Source organism: Mus caroli, unplaced genomic scaffold (genome assembly GCF_978045245.1).
Source record: "Mus caroli unplaced genomic scaffold, Mus_caroli_1 scaffold_15, whole genome shotgun sequence".
NCBI classification, from domain to species: Eukaryota; Metazoa; Chordata; class Mammalia; order Rodentia; family Muridae; genus Mus; species Mus caroli.
Genome location: NW_028227270.1, coordinates 116,287,067 through 116,310,300, shown reverse-complemented (window position 1 = coordinate 116,310,300; position 23,234 = coordinate 116,287,067). Strand labels below are relative to the sequence as shown.

The 23,234-nt window shown below is 37.1% G+C and overlaps 1 protein-coding gene across 2 annotated transcripts; it reads right to left on the bottom strand.

Annotated features, from left to right (window-relative positions):
* Positions 1-8,317: 8,317 nt before the first annotated feature.
* On the bottom strand, positions 8,318-22,471 carry LOC110288103 (aldo-keto reductase family 1 member C13). 2 transcript variants are annotated; one of them, XM_021154544.3, is made up of 10 exons: positions 22,294-22,467; positions 21,022-21,162; positions 19,263-19,430; positions 18,749-18,865; positions 17,033-17,110; positions 16,427-16,549; positions 15,632-15,741; positions 14,895-15,060; positions 10,472-10,554; positions 8,318-8,577 (listed from the first exon to the last, which is right to left on the bottom strand). In XM_021154544.3, the coding sequence occupies exons 2-10, from the start codon at positions 21,106-21,108 to the stop codon at positions 8,535-8,537; spliced, it is 975 nt and encodes a 324-aa protein (XP_021010203.1). In that variant the 5' UTR covers positions 21,109-21,162; positions 22,294-22,467; the 3' UTR covers positions 8,318-8,534. The 2 variants fall into 2 exon arrangements, with proteins under 2 accessions (XP_021010203.1, XP_021010204.1); XM_021154545.3 differs by lacking the exon at positions 21,022-21,162 and having other exon boundaries at positions 22,294-22,471.
* Between the last annotated feature and the right edge of the window lie 763 nt (positions 22,472-23,234).

Here is a 23,234-nt window from a genome sequence, read left to right as displayed (position 1 = left end):
TCAAGCTCTCCTTACCTTCAGCCATGTTGCAGTCCCAACTGGGGCAAGTCAAAGGGAATCCCATGTCCATCTCATTTTGTAGCTGTGTAGACCGCCCGTTGGCTCCCAGGCTATTTTTCTAGCCTCTAACAGAATTCTCTCTCGATCTTTGGTTGTTAAGAGCATCTGCAACAGCTGTTGGCAATCATCTCAAGTAGGCTGATGAGAAACATAAGGAACTCCACCAACCCTGTGAGGCGTTGGGGATCCTGAGAAAGGGGGTGGTTAGTTTTCCAGTATCTTAGGAGGCCCAGTTTTTTGGCCTGCTATGCCACTTGAAAAGACTCCTGAGTTGCCAATTTAAGGCTAACCTTGTATCACCAATGTAACAATTATTTAATCTTAACCAATAACTTATGAGCTGATTGTGAAAACATGCAGAGCACATTACCAATAATAATAAAAAAAAAAGACCCAAATAAAGCAGTTACACTTAGACCAATCAGAGAATATTAATTTTTCTAGCTACAATCGTAAAACAAAAAGGACTTTATCATTAGCTAAACGCAATAATCACTAATGCAGAGAATTTTCTTAGGATAAACCATCTATCAGCTATTTCTGCCCCAAAAACCATGAGGCTGCAGACTCTCCTTTTTCCTTTAAAGAACAGTTTTTCCAGCAGGGGCTCTCCTGCTGTGTGCTTGATTCTTGGATAAAGCCTGTGGCCACTCTTGGCTTTGCTATATCAGCAGAGAAAGGTTTAGTCATCTTTATTTTCAAACATGAAACACAGAACATTCAGTCATTCAGACTGGACATGGACATACATGAATTGAACACATGAGCAGACTGGTGCACCAGACATTAGACAATACCTTAGACAAAAACACAAAGAGGGCAGAGAACTTCTGCTGTAAGGCCCAGAGAGAACAAAGCAGGGCACCCCTAAATTTCTTTCTGCTTCTGGGACATTTTCCTCCTTCCTGATGCAGTTTCTGACTGTGGCCATCTGCCTGATTATTAAATCCCTTTTATTAAACCCTTACTTTTGTCATGCCTAAAAAAAGCAGCTTCTGGAATCCTAGGTCCTGATTTTCTCATTGCTAAACCTAAGTGAATCAAAACAAAACCTGAACCTAAGTGAATCCAGCGCGCAGGTTTAGCGCTGCTCCAGCTTAGTCCATACCAACCAAATTCTCTGAATTTTCTTTAATTATTTCCTTCTTCGATGGAGCTCCAAACCAGCAGTCCTTCTTCCAAATGTCCTCTGCCTCTCTCATCCAGAGTTGGCTCGTCAATTTGTTGAGGCTGGCCAGCAGCTCACATATCCAGGTTCGAGCCTGGAAGGCATCATGGAATCTAGAAGAAAAGGGGAAATCTAGGTGGCAAGAGAAAAGATGGAGCTAAGACAAGATCCTGATTAAAGCTCAATTTTAATATTCGGAAACACAGGGTTATAAGGAAGGGGGAGGTGCCCATTCCTGCCAAATCATATTCGGAGTCCAGCTGCAGGTGACCACGTGAGTACTCTGGAACACCTAGGCGGCAGGTAGTAGCAGTGGGAGTGGCAGAACGATAGGGTGGCAGGCTCCACCCCCGATGATCTCCTGGTGATAACAGTCAAGCCTGATCAGCCTGATTTTGGGCTGTGGGGGCCAGGGGGAAGGTTACAGATGTCCTTTTGTTGTGGAATTGCTCTGGCTAGAACTTCAAGTACTGTATTGAATAGGTTAGGGAGAAAGTGGGCAGCCTTGCCTAGTCCCTGATTTTAGTGGGATTGCTTCGAGATTCTCTCCATTTAGTTTGATGTTGGCTACTAGTTTGCTGTATATTGCTGTTATTATGTTTAGGTATGGGCCTTGAATTCCTGATCTTTCCATGACTTTTATCATGAAGGGGTGTTGGATTTTGTCAAATGCTTTCTCAGCATCTAACGAGATGATCATGTGATTTTTGTCTTTGAGTTTGTTTACATAGTGGATTACATTGATGGATTTCCATATATTAAACCATCCCTGCATACCTGGGATGAAGCCTACTTGGTCATATGGATGATCATTTTGATGTGTTCTTGGATTCGGTTTAAGGCCACTGATTTGTTTGAGTTAGTTTTATATCCAGCTACTTCACTGAAGTTGTTTATCAGGTTTAGGAGTTCTCTGGTGGAATTTTTGGGGTCAGTTATATATATCATATCATCTTCAAATAGTGATATTTTGACTTCTTCCTTTCCATTTTGTATCCCCATGATCTTCTTTTGTTGTCTAATTGCTCTGGCCAGAACTTCAAGTTCTATATTGAGTAGATAGGGAAAGAATGGGCAGCCTTGTCTAGTCTCTGATTTTAGTGGGGTTGCTTTAAGTTTCTCTCCATTTAATTTGATATTGGTTACTGGTTTGCTGTGTATGGCTTTTATTATGTTGAGGTATGGGCCTTGAATTCCTGATCTTTTCAAGACTTTTATCATGAATAGGTGTTGGATTTTGTCAAATGCTTTCTTAGCATTTAATGCGATGATCATGTGATTTTTGTCTTTGAGTTTGTTTATATAGTGGATTAAGTTGATGGATTTCCATATACTGAGCTATCCCTGCATCCCTGGGATGAAGCCTACTTGATCATGGTAGATGATTGTTTGATGTGTTTGGTTTGCAAGAATTTTATTGAGTATTTTTGCATTGATATTCATAAGGGAAATTGGTCTGAAGTTCTCTTTCCTTGTTGGGTCTTTGTATGGTTTAGGTATCAGACTAATTGTGGCTTCATAGAATGAATTGGGCAGAGTATCTTCTGTTTCTCTTTCCTGGAATAGTTTGAGGAGTATTGGAATTATGTCCTTTTTGAACATCTGATAGAACTTTGCATTAAACCCATCTGATCCTGGGCTATTTTTTGGTTGGGAGAGTATTAATGACTGTTTCTATTTCTTAAGGGGATATGGGACTGTTTAGATCATTAATCTGATCCTGATTTAACTGAGGTACCTGGTATCTGTCTAGAAATTTGTCCATTTCATTGAGGTTTTCCTGTTTTGTTGAGTATAGGCCTTTGTATTAGGATCTGATGATTTTTTGGATTTCCCAGGTTCTGTTGTTTTGTCTCCCTTTTCATTTCTGATTTTGTTAATTAGGATCCTGTCCCTGTGGCCTCTAGTTAGTCTGGATAGGGGTTTATCTATCTTGTTCATGTTCTCAAAGAACCAGCTCCTGGTTTGGCTGATTCTTTGTATTGTTCTTTTTGTTTGTACTTGGTTTATTTCTGCCCTGAGTTTGATTATTTCCTGCCATGTATTCCTCTTGGGTGAATTTGCTTCCTTTTGTTCTAGAGCTTTTTGGTGTGCTATCAAGCTGCTAGTGTATGCTCTGTCAAGTTTCTTTTTGGAGGCACTCAAAGCTATGAGTTTTTCTCTTAGGACTGCTTTCATTGTGTCCCATAAGTTTGGGTATGTTGTGGCTTCATTTTCATTAAACTTTAAAAAGTCTTTAATTTCTTTATTTCTTCCTTGATTGAATTATCATTGAGTAGATTGCTGTTCATCTTCCACTTGTATGTGTGTTTTCTGTTATTTATGTTGTTATTGAAGATCAGCCTTATTCTGTGGTGATCTGATAGGGTGCATGGGATTATTTCAATATTTTGGTATCTGCTGAGGTCTTTTTGGTGACCGATTATATGGTCAATTTTGGGGAAGGTACCATGAGTTGCTGAGAAGAATTTTTATCCTTTTATTTTAGGATAAACTGTTCTGTAGATATCTGTTAAATCAATTTGTTTCATAACTCCTGTTAGTTTTACTGTGTCTCTATTTAGTTTCTGTTTCCCAGTTATGTCCATTTATTAGAGTGGGGTGTTGAAGTCTCCCACTATTATTGTGTGCTGTACAATGTGTGATTAGAGCTTTACTAAAGTTTCTTTAATGGATGTGGCTGCTCTTGCATTTGGAGCATAAATGTACAGAATTGAGTTTCATCTTGGTAGATTTTACCTTTGATGAGTATGAAGTACCCCTTTTTGTATTTTTTGATAACTTTGGGTTGAAGGTCAATTTTATTAGCTATTAGAATGGCTACTCTAGCTTGTTTCTTGGGACCATTTGCTTGGAAAGTTGTTTTCTAGCCTTTTACTCTTAGGTAGTATCTGTCTTTGTCCCTAAGGAGGGTTTCCTGTATGCAACAACATGTTGGGTCCTGTTTATGTACCTAGTCTTTTAATCTATGTCTTTTTATTGGGAAATTGAGTCCATTGATATTAATATTAAGGAAAAGTAATTGCTCTGTCTTGTTATTTTTGTTGATAAAGTTGGGCTTCTCTTCATGTGGCTATATGCTTTTAGGTTTGTTGAAAGATTACTTTCTTGATTTTTCCAGTGCAAAATTTCCCTCCTTGTGTTGGAGTTTTCCCTTTATTATTCTTTGAAGGGCTGGATTTGTGAAAAGATATTGTATAAATTTGGTTTTGTCATGGAATACTTATTTTTCTCCATCTTTGGTCATTGAGAGTTGTACTGGGTATAGTAGGATGGGCTGGCATTTGTGTTCTCTTAGTGTCTGTATGACATCTGTTCAGGATCTTCTCTGTCTTTCATAGTCTTTGGTGAGAAGTCTAGTGTAATTCTAATAGGTCTGCCTTTATATGTTTCCTTTTTCCCTTACTGCCTTTAATATTCTATCTTTATTTAGTACATTTGGTGTTCTGATTATTATGTGTCAGGAGCAGTTCCTGTTCTGGTCCAAACTATTTGGAGTTCTGTGGCCTTCTTGTATGTTCAAGGGCATATATTTCTTTAGGTTAGGGAAGTTTCCTATAATTTTGTTGAAGATATTTACATGTCTTTTAGGTTGAAAAAATCTTCATTCTCATCTATATCTATTATCCTTAGGTTTGTTCTTAATGTGTCTGGATTTCCTGGATTTTTTGAGTTAGGATCTTTTTGCATTTTGCATTTTCTTTCATTGTTGTGTCCATGTTTTCTATGGAATCTTCTGCTCCTGAGATACTCTCTTCTATCTCTTGTATTCTGTTGGTGATGCTTCTATTTTTGGCACTTGATTTCTTTCCCAGGTTTTCTATCTACAGAGTTATCTCCCTTCATGGTGTATTTATTGTTTCTACTTCCAGTTTTTAGATCTTGGATGCTTTTGTTCAATTTCTTCACCTTTTTGGTTGTGTTTTCCTGTAATTCTTTAAGGGATATTTGTGTTTCCTCTTTAAGGACTTCTACCTGTTTATCTGTTTTCTCCTGTATTTCTTTAAGGCAGGTATTAATGTTCTTCTTAAAATCCTCTGCCAGCTTCATGAGATATGATTTTAAATCAGAATCCTCCTTTCCAGTGTGTTGGTTTATCCAAGACTTGCTGTGTTGGGAGTACTAGGTTCTGATGATGCCAAGTAGTCTTGGTTTCTGTTGTTAAGGTTCTTACATTTGCTTTTGCCATCTGGCAATCACTGGGGTTAGATATTCCATCTCTCTCTGGCTGGAGTTTGTTCCTCCTGTGAGTCTGTTAGCCTTTGTCAGCACTCCTGGGAGACTAGCTCTTTCCTGGCAAGACCATTGCACAGCAGGCTGTGGAATAGCCCCACATCCTGGCTGCAGATGTAAGCACGTAGAACCCCATCCCAGAAGCTCGGTTGATTTTGCAGCCTGTGCTCTCCTCAGTGGACCTGCCTTAGAAAGACAACTGAGAGAAAATGGTGATCTCACCTGAGTCGTGGGGTCAGAGCACTCCTTGGAGCCAAGCTCTCCTCTGGCAAGGAAGCTACACAGAGGACTGAGGATCAGATTCACCTTCTGGCTGCAGATGTAGGCTCTTAGGGCCCTGCCCCAGAAGCTCTGTTACTTATGTGACTTGTGCTCTCCTGAGCAGACTCACCTTAAAGAGACACCTGAGAGAAAATGAACTTCTTCCATTTTCAAGCAACTTCATGAGGGGAAGTGAACTTAAAACAGTAGTCCACGTGTACCAGAGATATCAAACCAATTTACTTATTTTAAATTAATTAGAATTCCTAAATATATTAGTATATAATGATAAAGAAACATAATTTTTATTAATTTTCTTTTTAGAATCTTTCAATCATAGTAAATTATGCAATATATTTATTGGATAATAAGTTAACATTTGATAGACTAGGATGCATTAGTCTCCTATGTTTTGTGGGTGTCACCATGAACCCTTTGTTTTATCTTTGTATGTATATGTTGGGTGTACATGATATGTGTAGGAACATATGTGTGAGTGCTGGTATACACATGCCTCAGCATGGAGATCAGAGGACAACCTCAGGAGCCAGTCCTTGCTCTTTAACTGCCACCTTGTTTCAAACAGAGCTCTTGCTGTTCACTGCTGAGCATACCAGAACAGTTTATCTACAAGCATCCAGGGATTCTGCCCTCATGTCTCCTACCCCACTATAGAAAAACTGGAATTGCAGACATAGGCTACCACACAGACTTTTAACATGCATTCTAGGAATCTGAAACTAGATCCTTATACATATACACCAAGCAGTGTAGTGACAATTTTTGTTTCTTTAAAATGCAGTTATGTTATGTGAGTATGTTTTTGGTTTTAACCCCAGTTATGGAATGTGGGCTTCTTCAGTTTGTCCAGAGCAGCTGACTGTGATTGTCTTGTGCTCTAGGAGAGGCATAATTTTTGTCAGCTTCAGATCATTCAATTCTCTAAAGACTCTAGAGCAGGAGTAAATGCCAGAGTTCAGAGAGGGTAAACATTGCTCAAAAGTGGAAGAGAAAGAAAGAGAAGGAGGAAGATAAAGAGGAGGAGGAGGAAGAAGAGAAGAAGAGGAAGAAAAAGTAGTAGAAGAAGAAGAAGAAGGAGGAGGAGGAGGAGAAGGAGAAGGAGAAGGAGAAGGAGAAGGAGAAGGAGAAGGAGAAGGAGAAGGAGAAGGAGAAGGAGAAGGAGAAGGAGAAGAAGAAGAAGAAGAAGAAGAAGAAGAAGAAGAAGAAGAAGAAGAAGAAGAAGAAGAAGAAGAAGAAGAAGAAGAAGAAGAAGAAGCAGCCAGCTGTGGCTGCTGTCTTTGCTGCTCCCCAGCTACTCCTGGTTGCTGTTGTTGTAGTTTGACAAGGACAAGAACTTGTAGATATCCTGACAGACAAATATTGAACTAGCCACAAGAACCATGAAGTCCTTAGTCAGAAGAAAGTAGCCTATAGAAGTCTATACCCCTTTGCCCCTCTAACCTTCTTTCTCTCCTACACAGTGTTGAGGAATTGGAAGTGATTAGGGTGGAGTAAATGTTGGAAGGGAGGTAGAGGAATAAGAACCCAATAAAATAATTTAAAAGTAAGACAATAAAGCATTTTACTGTCTGTGGATACAGAGACATTTCCTCAGCCCACAATGTATCTTTGTAATCAGATATGCATTGAAACAGTCAGATGTCTTACACTACATGCTCACAGTAATATACCTAAATGATTAGGTATCTCTGAATTTTTGACTCTCAAGAAACTAAGTTGAAACTTGAAAGGAAAAATAAGCTTTTTAACTTCCCATATTTGGCAAGCCCATTTTTGCTTTGTAATTATTGTGCTTAGTCATGACAGTGCAGTGAGAACATCGCAGTAACAAGAGCAGTAAGGTCATGATTAGATGTAGAATGATTAACCACTGTTGTAAACTGTGTGCCAAGGTACAAACCAAACCTTAGCACCCATTATGACTTTCACCTGTTATATAACTATTGGTATCTATCAGTGCAGTCAAATCACAGAAGACTATCTTGTTCAATGTGTGGGCTTTCTCAAAAATAATTCATAGAAGAATTGAAAAGCATTACTTGGCTAAAAATTTTAGATTATTTGTATAGGATTTGAAATGCTGTTGTCAAAATAGGAAATGATCATAAGGGAAGCATATAGAGTTCACATTAACAAAAAATGTTTAATACATGAAAAAGACTTTTAATGAATTTCTTTCAAAGAGAAGGGAACATTTTATCCATACTGCACATGGTTATTCTTTTCTGGTCCAAACTATTTGGAATTTGGTCCATGGACTTTCTTTTCTGGTCCAAACTATTTGGAGTTCTGTAGTCTTCTTCTATGTTCATGGGAATCTCTTTCTTTAGGTTGGGGAAGTTTTCTTCTATAATTTTGTTGAAGATATTTGCTGGCCCTTTGAGTAAATGGCTGACTATCAGCTATTACCTGAGCTGAAAACACTACTTACCAGAATCCTGAAATATCTATAAAGTGGAAATCACTATTTCCAAACAACACCTACAACTACCAACAAAGCTATTTTCGTGTCATAATGATGCAAGAAACACAAGAAAAACAAAACAAAACAAAACAAAAAACAAAGAAAATATCTTTTGAAGAGAAAAATTCATATTTATTTCAAAGCATCATGAAAATTATATTCCATTTCTTTGAGATCATTAATTAAAGCTTCAGCTTAATGTGAGTTGCTAAACAACCAAGATTCATCAGAAATGACAAGTCCATTCAACAGCATCTTGGTCATATCACCAGCATCACTGTCCACACACAGGGACATCAGGCAGAAGTCATGATTAGATACTCCATGTTAATATTCCTCCACAAATGGATACTCTGGGTGGTCAACAAGGCTAAATAGGAAATGAAAACAAACATGAGATGTATTGTCTGTATATGCAATGTAAAGCAGTAACTTCTAGGAAGCCACCATCAAGGTGAATGCTAATTGTTTCATTCCCTGATTGGTTGCAGAATGAGATAGTCCTACAGTCATTTACAATGTTTTATAAGAAATGTCTTTAAAATATCATTTATAAATTTTTAACAATTATGTCCCTTCTTCTAGAACAGAAAACCCAAAGACTAGTGTTCATAAATATTCATCTCCCTTAACTTCCTTTATGCATCAATGAAAGAAAGAAATACCAAAAATCCTTTCCAACTTTAGTCTCCAATAAAAGGAGAAAAGCATTATGTCATCTTTAGTTCAACACAAAAACATTTTACTATGCACATTGATACTTAACACCTTCACTTCCATTTAACTCTTAGTATTCCATTAATTATTTACTCACTTCTATCATCTACAACGTACTGTATTAGATTGAGTTAGAAAAAGAATGTCAGTAAAAAAGACGGGTTTCCATGTCCAAGGAACATTTGTAAACCTCTCTATATAAATAAACATCTGTAAACCTCTCTATATAAATAAAATCTAAAATATGCAATGATAAAAATTGTTTATTGTTAAAATTTGGGAAGAGATTTATTATTTATAACAGTGATTCAGTCATTGAGTAACACTCTTCTTGTGCCTTTATTTCTGCTCTATAGTAACAAAAATATTAATAATGTTAATATACATATGCACCAATTTTATATTGTAGATCTTCTAATCCCTTAAATTTTATCATATTTACTTCTACTAAGAATAGGTAGAAGATAGATGATAGATAGAAAAACAATGCTAGATAGATGATAGAAAGAGATTAATATGCACATATGTGCATATATGTGTATTCTTTGTCATTATTTATAATTTATGTTGCAGGATGCTTGATCTCACTGTGAACCCCACAATTTTGTTGTTTACTGGAAAAACCTTTTTCTAGTTTGGATGTCACTCACCTTTATCACTCCATTAATCCAAGAACTTTCTGGTCATTGTAAAGAGAATTAAATAAAACCAACCATAGGTCAAGGGGCTGAGCAAGCAACTAGCTGACAGGAAGTGAACATAGGGGAAAAAACATAGAGAGTAAGAGGAAATCAGGAAGACAGATAGAGAGATGCACAGGAAGTGGAAGCAAGGGACATTCAGTTTTAGGGATCTTTTAAAGACAGCATAAAGGAAAACTTCCTTTTGAGACATCAGTTAAGGAGAAAGGTCAGCTGGATCCTTCCTCTGCCTCTCTGATCTAGCAGGCTTTCACCACAGCATCTGGCTCCCAAGTCTTCATTAGTAAAATTGAAGGATTGAGATATTGTTAAAAAAACAATATTTGGTGCCTTATGTGGGGAATGAACCCTGGACTCTCAGACTGACTCCTTCTCAACTGGTTGCTTGTTCTGCCTCATGAACTATGGTTGACTTTATTTAATCCTATTTACAATAAGCAGAAAGCTCTTGAATTAAATAAAGGTAGGTGTTTTCCAGTAAACAACACAATCATGGGGTTCACAGCATGATTAAATATTCTGCAACAAACCTATGTCCAGTATCAAACTTGGAACCCTAAGAGCATAAAGGGTAATTAAGATCTTTGGGTAGCTATTAAAGCTCTGAAACTTTTTCTCAAAGGTTCTCTTGTTATTTTTGAATATGACTTTCAAAACTTTCTCTGTGTTTAGTGCTGATATGTTCACATTTCAGAAATTTGGAAACAAATATTATATTAAATATCTCCATGGAAAACGTGTTGCAGCCAAATAGGCATTTAGTTTCTGAACCAACATGAATGGAAGAGGAAAGAAACCTCTTGAATTGGAGCACATTGAGCCGAGGTGTTCCTCAACATTACTTACAACTCTGCTGGAAGGTATCGAAAGTTTTTGTTCAGGCCATCTAGTGTTTTCATGTCCTCAGGAGACAACTGAAATCCAAAAACCTGTCAGAAAAGCACAAAGGTTTTAGCATTTGAATGACTCACATATTAAATCTCAAAGGCAATGTAATTAGTGCATTCCTAAAAATGATGACCATTGTTTATCAAAATATTCATGGTTAATCAATAACAAGTAAAAATGAAAGAAATTGCTTTTGAGAAATGTTAAAATTGCATAATACCACAGATAATAGGTAATCTCAAGGGTCACATGTGAAGAAAAAATGCTGACTTTATAAACAAGCTGTGATACACATTGTCCAAGAAACCTAGAATAAAGTTTGAAATACCTCAAACAAATCATTGTCTTGTATGGGGAGTTAGATTTCTGGGATTCATCAATAAATAATTAAAATGTAAAGAATGCTTTTTCGACGTTATACAAGTTAAGACTTATCCAAACTCATGTAGAATGAAAGAGCTGGCTTTCAAAGATATTCTTATTTAAATTTGAGATGTTTTAACTTTAAAATGATTTTCTATATATGCTTACATCTCAAAAAATATACACAGGGTTAGGTCCTTTGATGTTTCACAAGATCCCAGGAGCTTGGTTATACCAGGATCTCAGGGTTCCAGAGGGAGCTTGACTACATGACCTCTAATACACCCAGGATCTCAGAATATCACGACCCTTGAATCATAGAATCACAAAGACAGCTGAACTCTGAGGAGTCCTGACATAACCAGGATCACAGGAAGGACAGGCTCCAGTCAGATATAGCAAGGGAAGGTAGCACAAGAGATGGTGGGAGGCAAGTGTAAGAACATAAGTAGCAGAAACCAAGGTTACTTTGGCATCATCAGAACCCAATTCTCCCACCACAGCAAGTCCTAAATACACCATAAAAGCAAGATTTGGATCTCAAATCATTTCTCAGGATGATAATAGAGGACTTTAAGAAGGACATAAATAACTCCCTTAAAGAAATATAGGAGAACACAGGTAAACAGCTAGAAGTCCTTAAAGAGGAAACATAAAAATCCCTTAAAAAAGTATAGGAAAACACTACCAAAAATGTGAAGGAAACAAACAAAACTATACAAGATCTAAAAATGGAAATAGAAACAATAAAGAAATCACAAAGGGAGACAACCCTGGTGATAGAAAACCTAGGAAAGAGATCAGGAGTCACAGTCACAAGCATCAGCAACAGAATACAAGAGATAGAAGAGAGAATCTCAGGTGCAGAAGATACCATAGAAGACATTGACACAACAGTGAAAGAAAATGCAAAATGCAAAAGGCTCCTAACCCAAAACATCCAGGAAATCCAGGACAGAAGGAGAAGACCAAACCTAAGGATAATAAGTATGGAAGAGAAATTCCTTCTGTCACATAATAATCAAAGCACCAAATGCACTAAACAAAGAAAGGATATTAAAAGCTGTAAGGGGAAAAGGTCAAGTAACATAAAAAGGCAGACCTATCAGAATTACACCAAAGTTCTCACTAGGGACTATAAAAGCTAGAAGATCCTAGGTAGATGCCATACAGACACTAAGAGAACACAAATGCCAGCCCAGGCTACTACACCCAGCAAAACTCTCCTGCCATAGACAGAGAAACCAAGATATTCCATGAAAAAAGCCAAATTAACACAATATCTTTCCATAAATCCAGCCCTACAAAGGATAGTAGATGGAAAATACCAACACAAGGAAAAACCTATACCCTAAAAAAAAGCAATAAAGTGATCTTTAGACAAATTCAAAAGAAGGGAGCCAAACAAACATAATTCAACCTCTAACAACAAAAACATCAGGAAGTACAATCACTTTTCCTTAATATCTCTTAACATCAATAGACTCAATTTCCCCCAAAAGACAGAGACTAACAGGCTGGATATGTAAACAGGACCCAGAATTTTGTTGCATACAGGAAACAACCTCAGTAACAAACACAGACACTACCTCAGAGTAAAAGGTTGGAAAACAACTTTCCAAGCAAATGGTCCCAAGAAACAAGATGGAGTAGCCATTTTAATATAGAATAAAATCGTCTCTCAACCAAAAGTTGAGAAAGATAAGTAAGGACACTTCATACTGATCAAAGGAAAGACCTACTAAGATGAACTCTCAATTCTGAACATCTATGGTCCAAATGCAAGGGTAGCCAGATTCATAAAAGATACTTTTATTAAAGCTCAAAGTGGACCTTGTATCCCACACAATAATCATGGGAGACTTCAGTACCCCACTCTCAGAAATGGACTGATCTTGGAATCAGAAACTAAACAGAGACACAATGAAACTAACAGAAGTTATAAACCAAATTAATCTCACAATTTTTTTAATAGAACATTTCATCCTAAAGCAAAAGAATATACCTTCTTCTCAGCACCTCACAGTACCTTCTCCAAAATTGAGCATATAATTGGTCACAAAAGAGGCCTCAACAGATACAAGAAGATTGAGATAATTCCATGCATCATATCTCATCACCACGGACTAAGGCTGGTCTTAAATACCAACAAAAACAAAAACAAAAACAAACAAACAAAATGGAATGCATTTACACACATGGAAGCTGAACAACGCTTTACTCAATGATAGATTGGTCATGGAAGAAGTAAAGAAAGAAATTAAAGGCTTTTTAGAATTTAATGAAAATGAAGAAACATCATACCATATCTTATGTGACACAATGGTAAGAGGTAAGAGGTTAGTGGTAAGAGGAAAACTCATAGCTCTGAGTACCTCCAAGAAGAAACTGGAGAGAGCTTACACTAACAGCTTGAAAGCACACATGAAAGCTCTAGAACAAAAAGAAGCAAATACACCCAAGAGGATTAGATGGCAAGAAATAATCAAACCAAACTGAAATAAAAAGAACTATACAAAGAATAAACAAAACCAGGAGCTGGTTTTTTGAGAAAATCGACCAGATAGAAAAACCCCTAGCCAGAAGGCATAGACAGTATCAGAAATGGAAAGGTAGACATAATGACGAAATATATCTTAAAATAATTACTCTGCTTGTTGAATATTAACAGTTGAAAATATTCAAATCATGTTCTAAAAATATCATGGAAATATTATTGATAATTTTTCTCACCATGCTTGAAATTAGCATTTTCTTAATGTTTAACTTCAAAGAGTATTTGCTATTTTGAAAATTTTAAAGTATATGTACTGATAAAATAATTTCTCTCCTAGAAACACTGATAATCTTTTTTAAGTAAACTGATTGTTAGACAATGTACACGGATATATAATGTGTTTTAAATACTCTTTCACTATATCAGGTGGTATCACATAAGGGCTTTTGAATGCATTTCTCAATGATTCATTTTTGATAGTTTAAGCTCTTTGACTATGTTTAACTCCCAAAGAATATTTTGTATGTTTTGAAACAATTTAATATTCAACATTAGATATAAGATCTTCAGTTATGGATAGTATTGAATATTCATTAATGATATTTTTAGGGTATGAAAGGATATGAATATAAAAGTTGAACAAATTTTTAGGTATTATTTGATTCTCAACATAATATTATTAATATGTTTGATGTATAAAATGCATTTAAATAATAAAAAATTAGGAAAAAACTTGGAAGAAGATAATACAGCATATACATCTGAATTTTGAGATAGTAATTAACACAATTGATACAATGTAAATATTACAGAATGATTATAACCCACAGTTCTTGGTCTGCACACTGTTGAAGTGTTTTATCACCTTCACCCAGAGAAGTAGTGTCTATTTCTTTCCCTTGAATCTTGTCTGCTGTGTAACTTGCACTGGACATTTGAACTTTACAGACTCAATGATGGATCAACTCTGTGTTTGTCATAAAAGGTTTCTCATTGTCTTGGTTTAGAGGAGGATTAAAACCTAGGAAAGTGTCAGTACAAAGCCTATATGGAAATGAGGAAAAGTTCAATTAGTCGTCTGAGCTTGAGAGGCCTCATCATCCTGAAAATATGTATAATGGTTCCTTGAAGATATGTGAAGGGGCTGTGAACCCCTTTTCCATGGACTTATTCTTTATTTTCTGAAGTGAGGGATCTAGACTCAGTAATTTTGATTCTAGAAATTTCTATGGTTTTACTATTATTCCCCTGCATACTCAAATATTTTAATACTCAAACAGATGCATACATATATACATACAGACAGACAGACAGCACTTGACTGACAATGCAAACCAAATTTTACATCATCTCCAACACTAAATCTGTCAAGTCATGGTAAGTTTAAAACATTTCTCAATGCATTTGAAAACTCACATGCCTAGGGATATGAGCTTGATCTCAAATGTATTCTGATAGATTTGAAGGAAGCAAGCATATGGAAGATGCTGTATAAGAACCCTAAGGACCAAAGCTCATCACCTGCAAATTCTCTCTCATCTCATTTTCTTTGAAACTTTGGGCCAGGGGCACAATCCCACGTTGAAACAGGTATCGAAGTGCAATCAAGGCAGGACTTCGCTTGTTCTTTTTGGCCACATCACAAAGAACTGGATCATTCAAGAGAACTGGGGAGTTCTGGTCCACCCTAGAAGGAAAGTAGGAATGAGCTCATGAGGCCAAGCTTTTGGTTATATTACAGTACTTCAAAACACATTAGATGGCCCATTCTAGACTAGGTGTGATGGGTATGGATCTCAACTGGACAAAATCTAGAGTAACTTGTCAGATGAGTTTCTCAGATGCCTGTTGGGGATTATCTTATTATGAAAATTGATGTGAGAAGACCCATTTCAATTTTGGATGGGACCATTTCCCTGAGCAGGGAATCCCAGCTGTATAAAGGGAGAAAGTGATCTGAGTTTTCGTGTTCATCATTGTCTGCATCTTGATTATAAGGAGAAATGATCACCCATTTCAAGCTCCTGACACCTTGACTTGCTCCTTTTCTAGTCTGTGTCCTTGAATTGTGACCTATAATAAGCACTTTCACCCTTAATTAGCTTCTGTCAGAATGTTTTATCAGACTAGCAGGAAAAGAAATTAAGATACTGCTTCACCAGGTTCTTCTAAAGAAAGATCCCCCCTCTCCCTGAGAGCTGAGTGTTGGGGTGCTAATTGACAGTTTTCCTTCAGGTTTACTCTCTGTAACTTATTACCATTCTTTATATCGCTGGGTCCCCAGAGCACCATAAGCAACGAGAACAATGTCTTTTGATTCGCAGTAATCCAGTAGCTTACTCTGGTTCAAATAGAGATGACATTCAACCTACCATAGAATATGATGAAAATATATCAGGTTTTATCAAATACTCATATTATGATGAATAAAAATGCTTAAATTCAATAAAATATATGTAATTTCACACATGAATTAATAAGATCAATTTGTTGCAAATTTTTCTTGAAGGACAAAAGAACTAACTTGGGAGCATTCTTCTGATAACATTTGACTGGGCAAGTTTTTGTGTCAAAAAATATAGTCAATGGAGAGCTAGAGGGATAATTGGGTAAAGACGCCAGCTGCAAAGCTTAATGGGATTCTGAAGATGGACTATATTAAGATGGAGAGAAGAATATATCTAGGCAAATCTTGGGCACTGACTAATTTTTGTCTTCACCCATTTTTTTTCAATAAAATATCCCATGTCTACTCATTCTTCTTATTTCAGGGAGAAGTTCACTTTTCCCTGCTCTCACTTCTGCCTGATGGAACAACGCTAAATCTCCACATGGTTTATCAGTTGGGCACCGTAGCATGTCTCTCTTCTCACCAATACTCTAAGAGTCCAAATTTAAATTTAGAATCCCCTGAGTCTTTAAAACAATGATGTTGCTCTTTGAATCGTTTTTACAGAAGATGAAAATCACTTGTACAGAGGGCAACTAAATGGGCATCAGTTGTACAGAAGTGAGGAAAGACTGACAGATGGAGAGGGAATGCAGATCCTCACCTGGTTGCAGACAGGTTTGTACTTCAGTCCTGGCTTATTGAGGATTCGCTCCAGCTGCCTGTGGTTAAAGTTGGACACCCCAATGGACTTGACCAATCCTGCATCCTTACACTCCTCCAACCTCTGGTAATGAGAAAGAGGCAATAAAGGGTCATACTTAAAAGAGACTCCATGGATATAAACATAATATGCATCAATTACAGGAAAAATTGTCCAGAGTAGACATATTGTTCAGGGCTAGAACACTTGTCAGACTATAAATTGACTGTAGGCACTAAAGGTTAGATGGGTTAATCTCCCAGGTGATCACTGGATTTAAATCCAAACAAGTCAAGATAGGAATGACAATAAAGCAAAAGATTGGCCAAAGAGGAATTTCTGTAACATCAGTAAAAAATCAAGGATATTACTACATAAGGTAGCAAAATACCCATATGACTCCTTGTCCTGGGCCCTTCATTTATCCCTCTTACATTTTAGTAATATATCCCTCCCCTTCCACTCCGGCAAATATCTATGAGTAAAAATGAATTTCTACACCCAAGAGAAAATGAGCTGATTATCCCTTCCTCTGTGTGCTTTACTGTTGTTTTTAAACGTACTCACCTCCCATGTGTCACAGAAATCCACAGTGTCCAACAGAGATTTCCCTTGCTCATTTACTGGAAAATCATTATCCCCTGACTGGAAGAGAAACAACTTAAAACAACCTCAAAACACATGTATCTTTTCTATAGAAATGTGTTTAAGACTATCATGGAGGAGCTGGAGAGATAGTTCAGTGATTAAGCCCTTTCTGTTCTTTCAGAGGACCTGAATTCAATTTCCAGAACATACATACTTGGCCACAACTGTCATTCCAGTCCTATGGGAGGGACCCAATGCCCTCTTCTGGCTTTCACATGCCCTAGGCATGCACATAGGAAGCCAACATACATACAAGAAAAAAAAAAAACACTCACAGTAAACAAAAATATGTTTGTTTGGTTTTTTTAAAGATATCTTGGAAATAAGACAGTAAGCAGTCATTAGTGAGTGAGGCATCATTCTGAGTACTGTGCTTAAAAACTAATATGTGTGTAGAATTACATTATCTTTGGAAGCCTACTCTGCTGATTTCACTTGAATTAATTTTATGAATAATCAAATATTTTCTTTCTTATAATAATTTTAATTTTAAAATTATAATATAGTTAAATCATTTCTCTTCTTTCCCTTCATCCCTCCAATACTTTCCATGAATGTTTCTCAAGCTCATGGCCTCTCTTTCTTTATTTGATGTTACACACACACACACACACACACTCATGTGTGTGTGTGTGTGTGTGTGTATATATATATATATATACATATATATATATGTATATATATATGTGTATATAAGAAAATACATACTAATAAAATAACATCCAATAACTAACTTATTTTTATATAGAGTTTACTTTATATCCTCTACCCATTAATTCAATTGACATCTTTAAACAACTTCTGATTCAGTAATATAATTTCTGCTGCCATACTTTATTTTAATAATGCATACTATACCTTTGTAGTGATGAACAGGTCTTCGCTTTTTACAACCCCAGCTTTAATCTTGCTTTGAATGGCCTGTTCTATCCCTCTTCTATGCGATATGCAGAAGCAGTATCAATATGGCATATATATATATTTATGTGTGTGTGTGTGTATGTGCTTATAATGTCTATACCCAAATAATATTTTTGAAATTCTAAATGAGGCCTCCTGGTTGGCTTATATTATTTTGTCTACTTTTTCTTTTAGAAAAAAAATGCTTCATGTTCATTGGGAAACCCTTTCATTGCATAGCCTTGACCTAAAACAAGAATTTATATCACTCCTGACCCACGATAAGTAATGAACATGAATACATGCGTGCCCAGAGACAGGCATGTAAGGCCAGTTGTGACTGATTTTTAGTAACGAGTGACTGATTTTTAGTAACGAGACATCATGAGAAACTATAAAATGTTAGTGACCTTGAAACTGAAACTGTCTTAAGGCCAGTTTTGCTGCCAAGAGAGAAAACAGGGACAAGACCTAAGGAAACATCAAGTAATACAATGTAAACGATGCGTAAATACAAGTTTTCCTGGAAGTTACTTCTAATCTGTGATTCTGGACATTGCTTGGACATCTCATTTCATAATCCAAAATACACTTTGTGGGACCTACTCAGAAGCTTAGTAATATATAAATTAACTTTGTATAAAATTATAGTAGAAATTTATCTCAACCATTCATAAAAATGATATCTATGCCCCTATGCAAAGATATGTACATTTGAGAATACAAATCACGTACCTTCATTGGCACTGGGTAATGCATGATGTAGAGATCAACATAATCCAGCTGAAGGTTTTTCAGTGATTTTTCCAAAGCAGGCTTGACCAGCTCTGGTCGAAAGCAAGTGCACCAAAGCTAGAGATGTTGAAGAATGTTAGTTGTGCTAGACTAGTTGATCCCCAAAATATGCATAGTCAGTTAATCTAATACTGAAATATTGTTTTGTACATGAAGGAAGGTTATAAGAATCCCTCTTCACTCAGTGTTTATTTTACTCTTACTTAACAAAGAGAACTGAGCTATAGTTTTGAGGTTAATGTTAGCTCATTTATTAACCAATATAATAATTACTAAAGAAAGAAAATACGTACTAATGAAATAATATCCAATAATAACTTATTTTTATATAAAGTTTACTGTATTATCCTTTACCCATTAATTCAATTGACATCTTTAAACAACTTCTGGTTCAGTAATATAATTTCTGCTGCCATACTTTATTTTTAATAATTTGTATACTTGCATACTATACCTTTGTAGTGATGAACAGGTCTTCTCTCTTTACAACCCCAGCTTTAATCTTGCTTTGAATGGCCTGTCCTATTTCCTCTTCTACTTGGTATGCATAAGCAGTATCAATATGGCGGTACCCAACATCTAGAGCTAGGCATGCAGCCTCCAGTGACTTACTCTTAGGAAGCTAGGGAAGGAACCAAAGGAGGTATTTAGAGATGCCTGTTCTGGGAACTAGCTCAAAGTGAGCCTAGATGGGAGATTTCTATACCACAAAGATTTTTGTCTTTCAAAGTCATCCTAAGACCAGTTGTTAGGAAAGAGCCTAGTACCTCAATCCTTGCATTCCCACTTCCTATTGTATAAAACCCAATGAAATCTCCAGAGATATTGTAATTGCCACAGAAAAGTATCTTCACAGAATCAATGTTTGCCCATATTTTGTCCCATGTTCGAGCTAATGAGGCAAAATTGCTGTCTTGTGGTCTTTTTAAAATTAACAGCAAGACATTTGCACCCAAGAGCCTGTCTATACCCATGCAATCCTGGTTACTTACTGGCACAGATGGATGCTCACCCTTCAGTAGCCTGCTAGAAGGTCACACTAAATGTATGTAGTAGGATGACTAAGCAAACTGAACACAAGGAAGTCTGCTTGGGACAGAACAATTACACAGACACTCCTTCTACTCCCAGCTAAGACACTGTTACAAAAGGATGCAAATGCAAAGATCACAGATACCAAGTAAGGCCAGGTTAATAATAGGGACTTGGAGAGAAAGTACTGTCCTATTTTAGTCTTTCTACATATTCATTCTCTTTTTCTGAGAGACCTAAATACAGACAGAAAAAACACCTAATGTAAGAGTATATCCTTATTTAAAGTACCTTAACTACATCATGTTAGAGGTTATTTATTTCGGGTATCAGCCTCTTCAATCAAAGATTATTTGTTTTAAAAAGACATGGCTAGAATTAAATCTAAAATCATTGCCCTGGCTGCCAGATTTGAATAACGATATGACTGGGGTTTTGTTAAAGGATTAGGGTGTGGGCTAGGGAGATGTCTCACTCAGTAACACCCTTGCAGACAACTTTGGTATCTTAGTTTGGAACCCAGCTCTCTTGTAAAGCAGAGTATGGCATGCAGACCCAGTGCATGAGGAGGCAGCATCGAGGTGAGCCCTGGAGCTCACCCCTGAGCACTACAGACTCAGTGAGACACTGGGTTCACACAGATGAAGCATGAGCATTGGAGGGCGGCTTTGACCTCTTACTTCCTCAGACATTGTTCACAACACACAAAGACACATACAATCATACAGCACTTACAAAGGGTTGAAAAAGTAAATGAGAGTAGCTTTTTTATTGTCCTAAGAATCTCTACAGTTATCTTTTCACGATAAAAGACAGTGACTAAAATTCTGGCTTCTACCACCTTTTTTGGAAACCAGCCCTGACTTATCCAAGAGCAAGGACAATGTGAGTTATCAAAGCTGAGGCTCCAGTAGTGGCCTTGACCTATTCCTGATATTGTGCAACTTTGCAAAAGTAACAAATCCTGTGTATATCTCCAGATTTCTCTGGAGTCTAACAGGAAGGAGATGGACACATTTGACATCAAGGGAAGAGGTCCTTGCCACACATTTAAAAGGTATCAGGAGGAATAGAAAACAAGAAAGGCCCTCCAGGTTCACAAACAGTCCACTTGATGTTTTTTATTCTGAGGACAACCATGTTCTAAATCCAATATACACTAAAGAATACCAGTAACTCACATTTATCTTTACTAGGTCCTCCTTCTCCCCATCATAATGGTGCACTGTAAAATTCCAGAAAGTTTTCCACAGTTGAGAGTTATACATGGGAGATCTCACTTAGTTCTGGTAAACATTCACTGTGAGATACTGATGGCTACCCTGAAACAAAACCAATGTATATGCAAATATTTGTTTCAGGCATTAGTCTCTGACATTGGTTCCCAACCTTCCTAATGGTGCAACTCTTCAATTCATTGCCTCATGTTGTGGTGACCCATAAAATGATTTTGTTGCTACTTCATACTGTAATTATGCTACTGTTATGCATCATAATGTAAATATCTGATGGCCAGGATATCTTATATGCAAACTCTTGGAACTCCAAAGGAGTTCCAACTCATAGATTGAGAAACATTGACCTACAGGAAGCCACCCTGAGTTACCATGTTCATTTCATACCTTGCCTTTTTGGAAAGAAAATTGGTGTTGTAGATTGTGGACATAAACAGAAGTCCCCTCCCACACTGCAACCAAGACAGCTGTTGGGGAATCTGGTGACTTTCTTCTCCTGTACCAATCTGTGAAGCATGGATACAGGAAAAGCATAGTGCCCAGAATTGTTAGGTCATGGGTCTGCCCCTTTAAGCCTGGAGCTCACAGCCAAGTTCTCTCTTAAAGCTGAGGGGCCCTGGATGGGAACAGTAAACTCACAAGTAGGCCTAGGCCAGAAAAATAAATCCAAGGAAAAACAAAAACAAAAACAAAAAACAACAAAAAGGACACAGCCACATCTTGCCAAGCCCAGATTCCTTAGCTGACAGCAAGAATAACAGGGAAGATAAGCAAACATTTTCCCTGTCCCTGAAGTCACTGACTGAGTAATAGCAAGTATCCCAGTGCCACTGAGGCATTTACCCAAGAGCTTCAATATACCCTACACTATTAAGCGCCACCAGGGAAAAATGTCTTTAGAGTTTAGCTTTTCCTATGTTCCCTGTAAGCATGCCTCCCTATGGACTGACCAGGAGCAGGGATCTTTTCTCCAGAAAAAAAGCAAGCATGGATATAGACCCCATTCTTTTGCCTGAATCCTCATGCACCCTCCCATGGAACCAGCTCAGTCTCTTACCCATAGCCACCAATTACAGCTGTGGATGTAACCTCTATTTAATAAGAAAAGTCAACAGTTAGGGACACAATCAGACACCGATGCAGGGCAAATCTAATTATCTGCTCTCTTGTACATAGATTAGCTCTAGCCTGGAGATACTGAGAATCCTGTATTCTTACCTCCTTGGGTTTATAGGTGCCAAAGCCCAGGGCAGGAATGAAGTGGCCATCGTTTAGTTTGACACAGTGCTGTTTGGAGCTCATTGTCTCTCACACTCCTGGATAAGCACTTCCTGAGTCTTCTGTTGCCCTGAAGTGGAACTGGGTAAACATTGTATATCAACTTCCTGTCTGATGGTTAGCAAGGGACACTCCCTTTCTGAAAGTTAGCCATGCCTACTCACTGGCTAGTGTTTAACTCTCTGCTATCCAGTTAATGATTAATCAGTGCTACTGTCTGGCTAATGGTTAACAGTACTGTTGTGTGCCTACTGTTTAAATACTACTATTGTCTGTCTAGTGGACACCAACACAAGGGAGGCGTCAGAAATGTAAAGAAGTAGTCCACAAATAAGAATGCAAGCCACTCATTTTCATATGATGGATGAATTTCAAATAAAGTACTATATAATGATAAAGCATTTGTTTTCTGTGTTTTTTTTTCTCTTCTTTATCTCATATATTATGTATTATTATAGAAGAGATTAATTGAATAATTATGATATTGAAGACACTTATTTTCATTTGGCCATTATGAAGCTTCTCCTTGATCATGCATCACTGAAAATAATGATCTACTGCATACCATACAACATAATTAGCAAAGAAGTCACAATTGAGTTCTTAAAATGATAGGGACACATTCCCCTCAAAATATTTCAACCCAAAAATTGTCCTATCTACAAGAAATACCAGGACAAAGATGGAACAGGGACTAAGGGAATGGCCAAGGAATACCCAGTGCAACTTGAGACCTATCACATGGGCAAGCACCAATCCCTGACACTATTAATGATACTCTGTTATGCTTGCAGATAGGAAGCTAGCATAATTGACCTCTGAGAGGCTTAATCTGGCATCTGAATGAGATGGATGCAGAGACCCACAGCCAAAAATTGGAT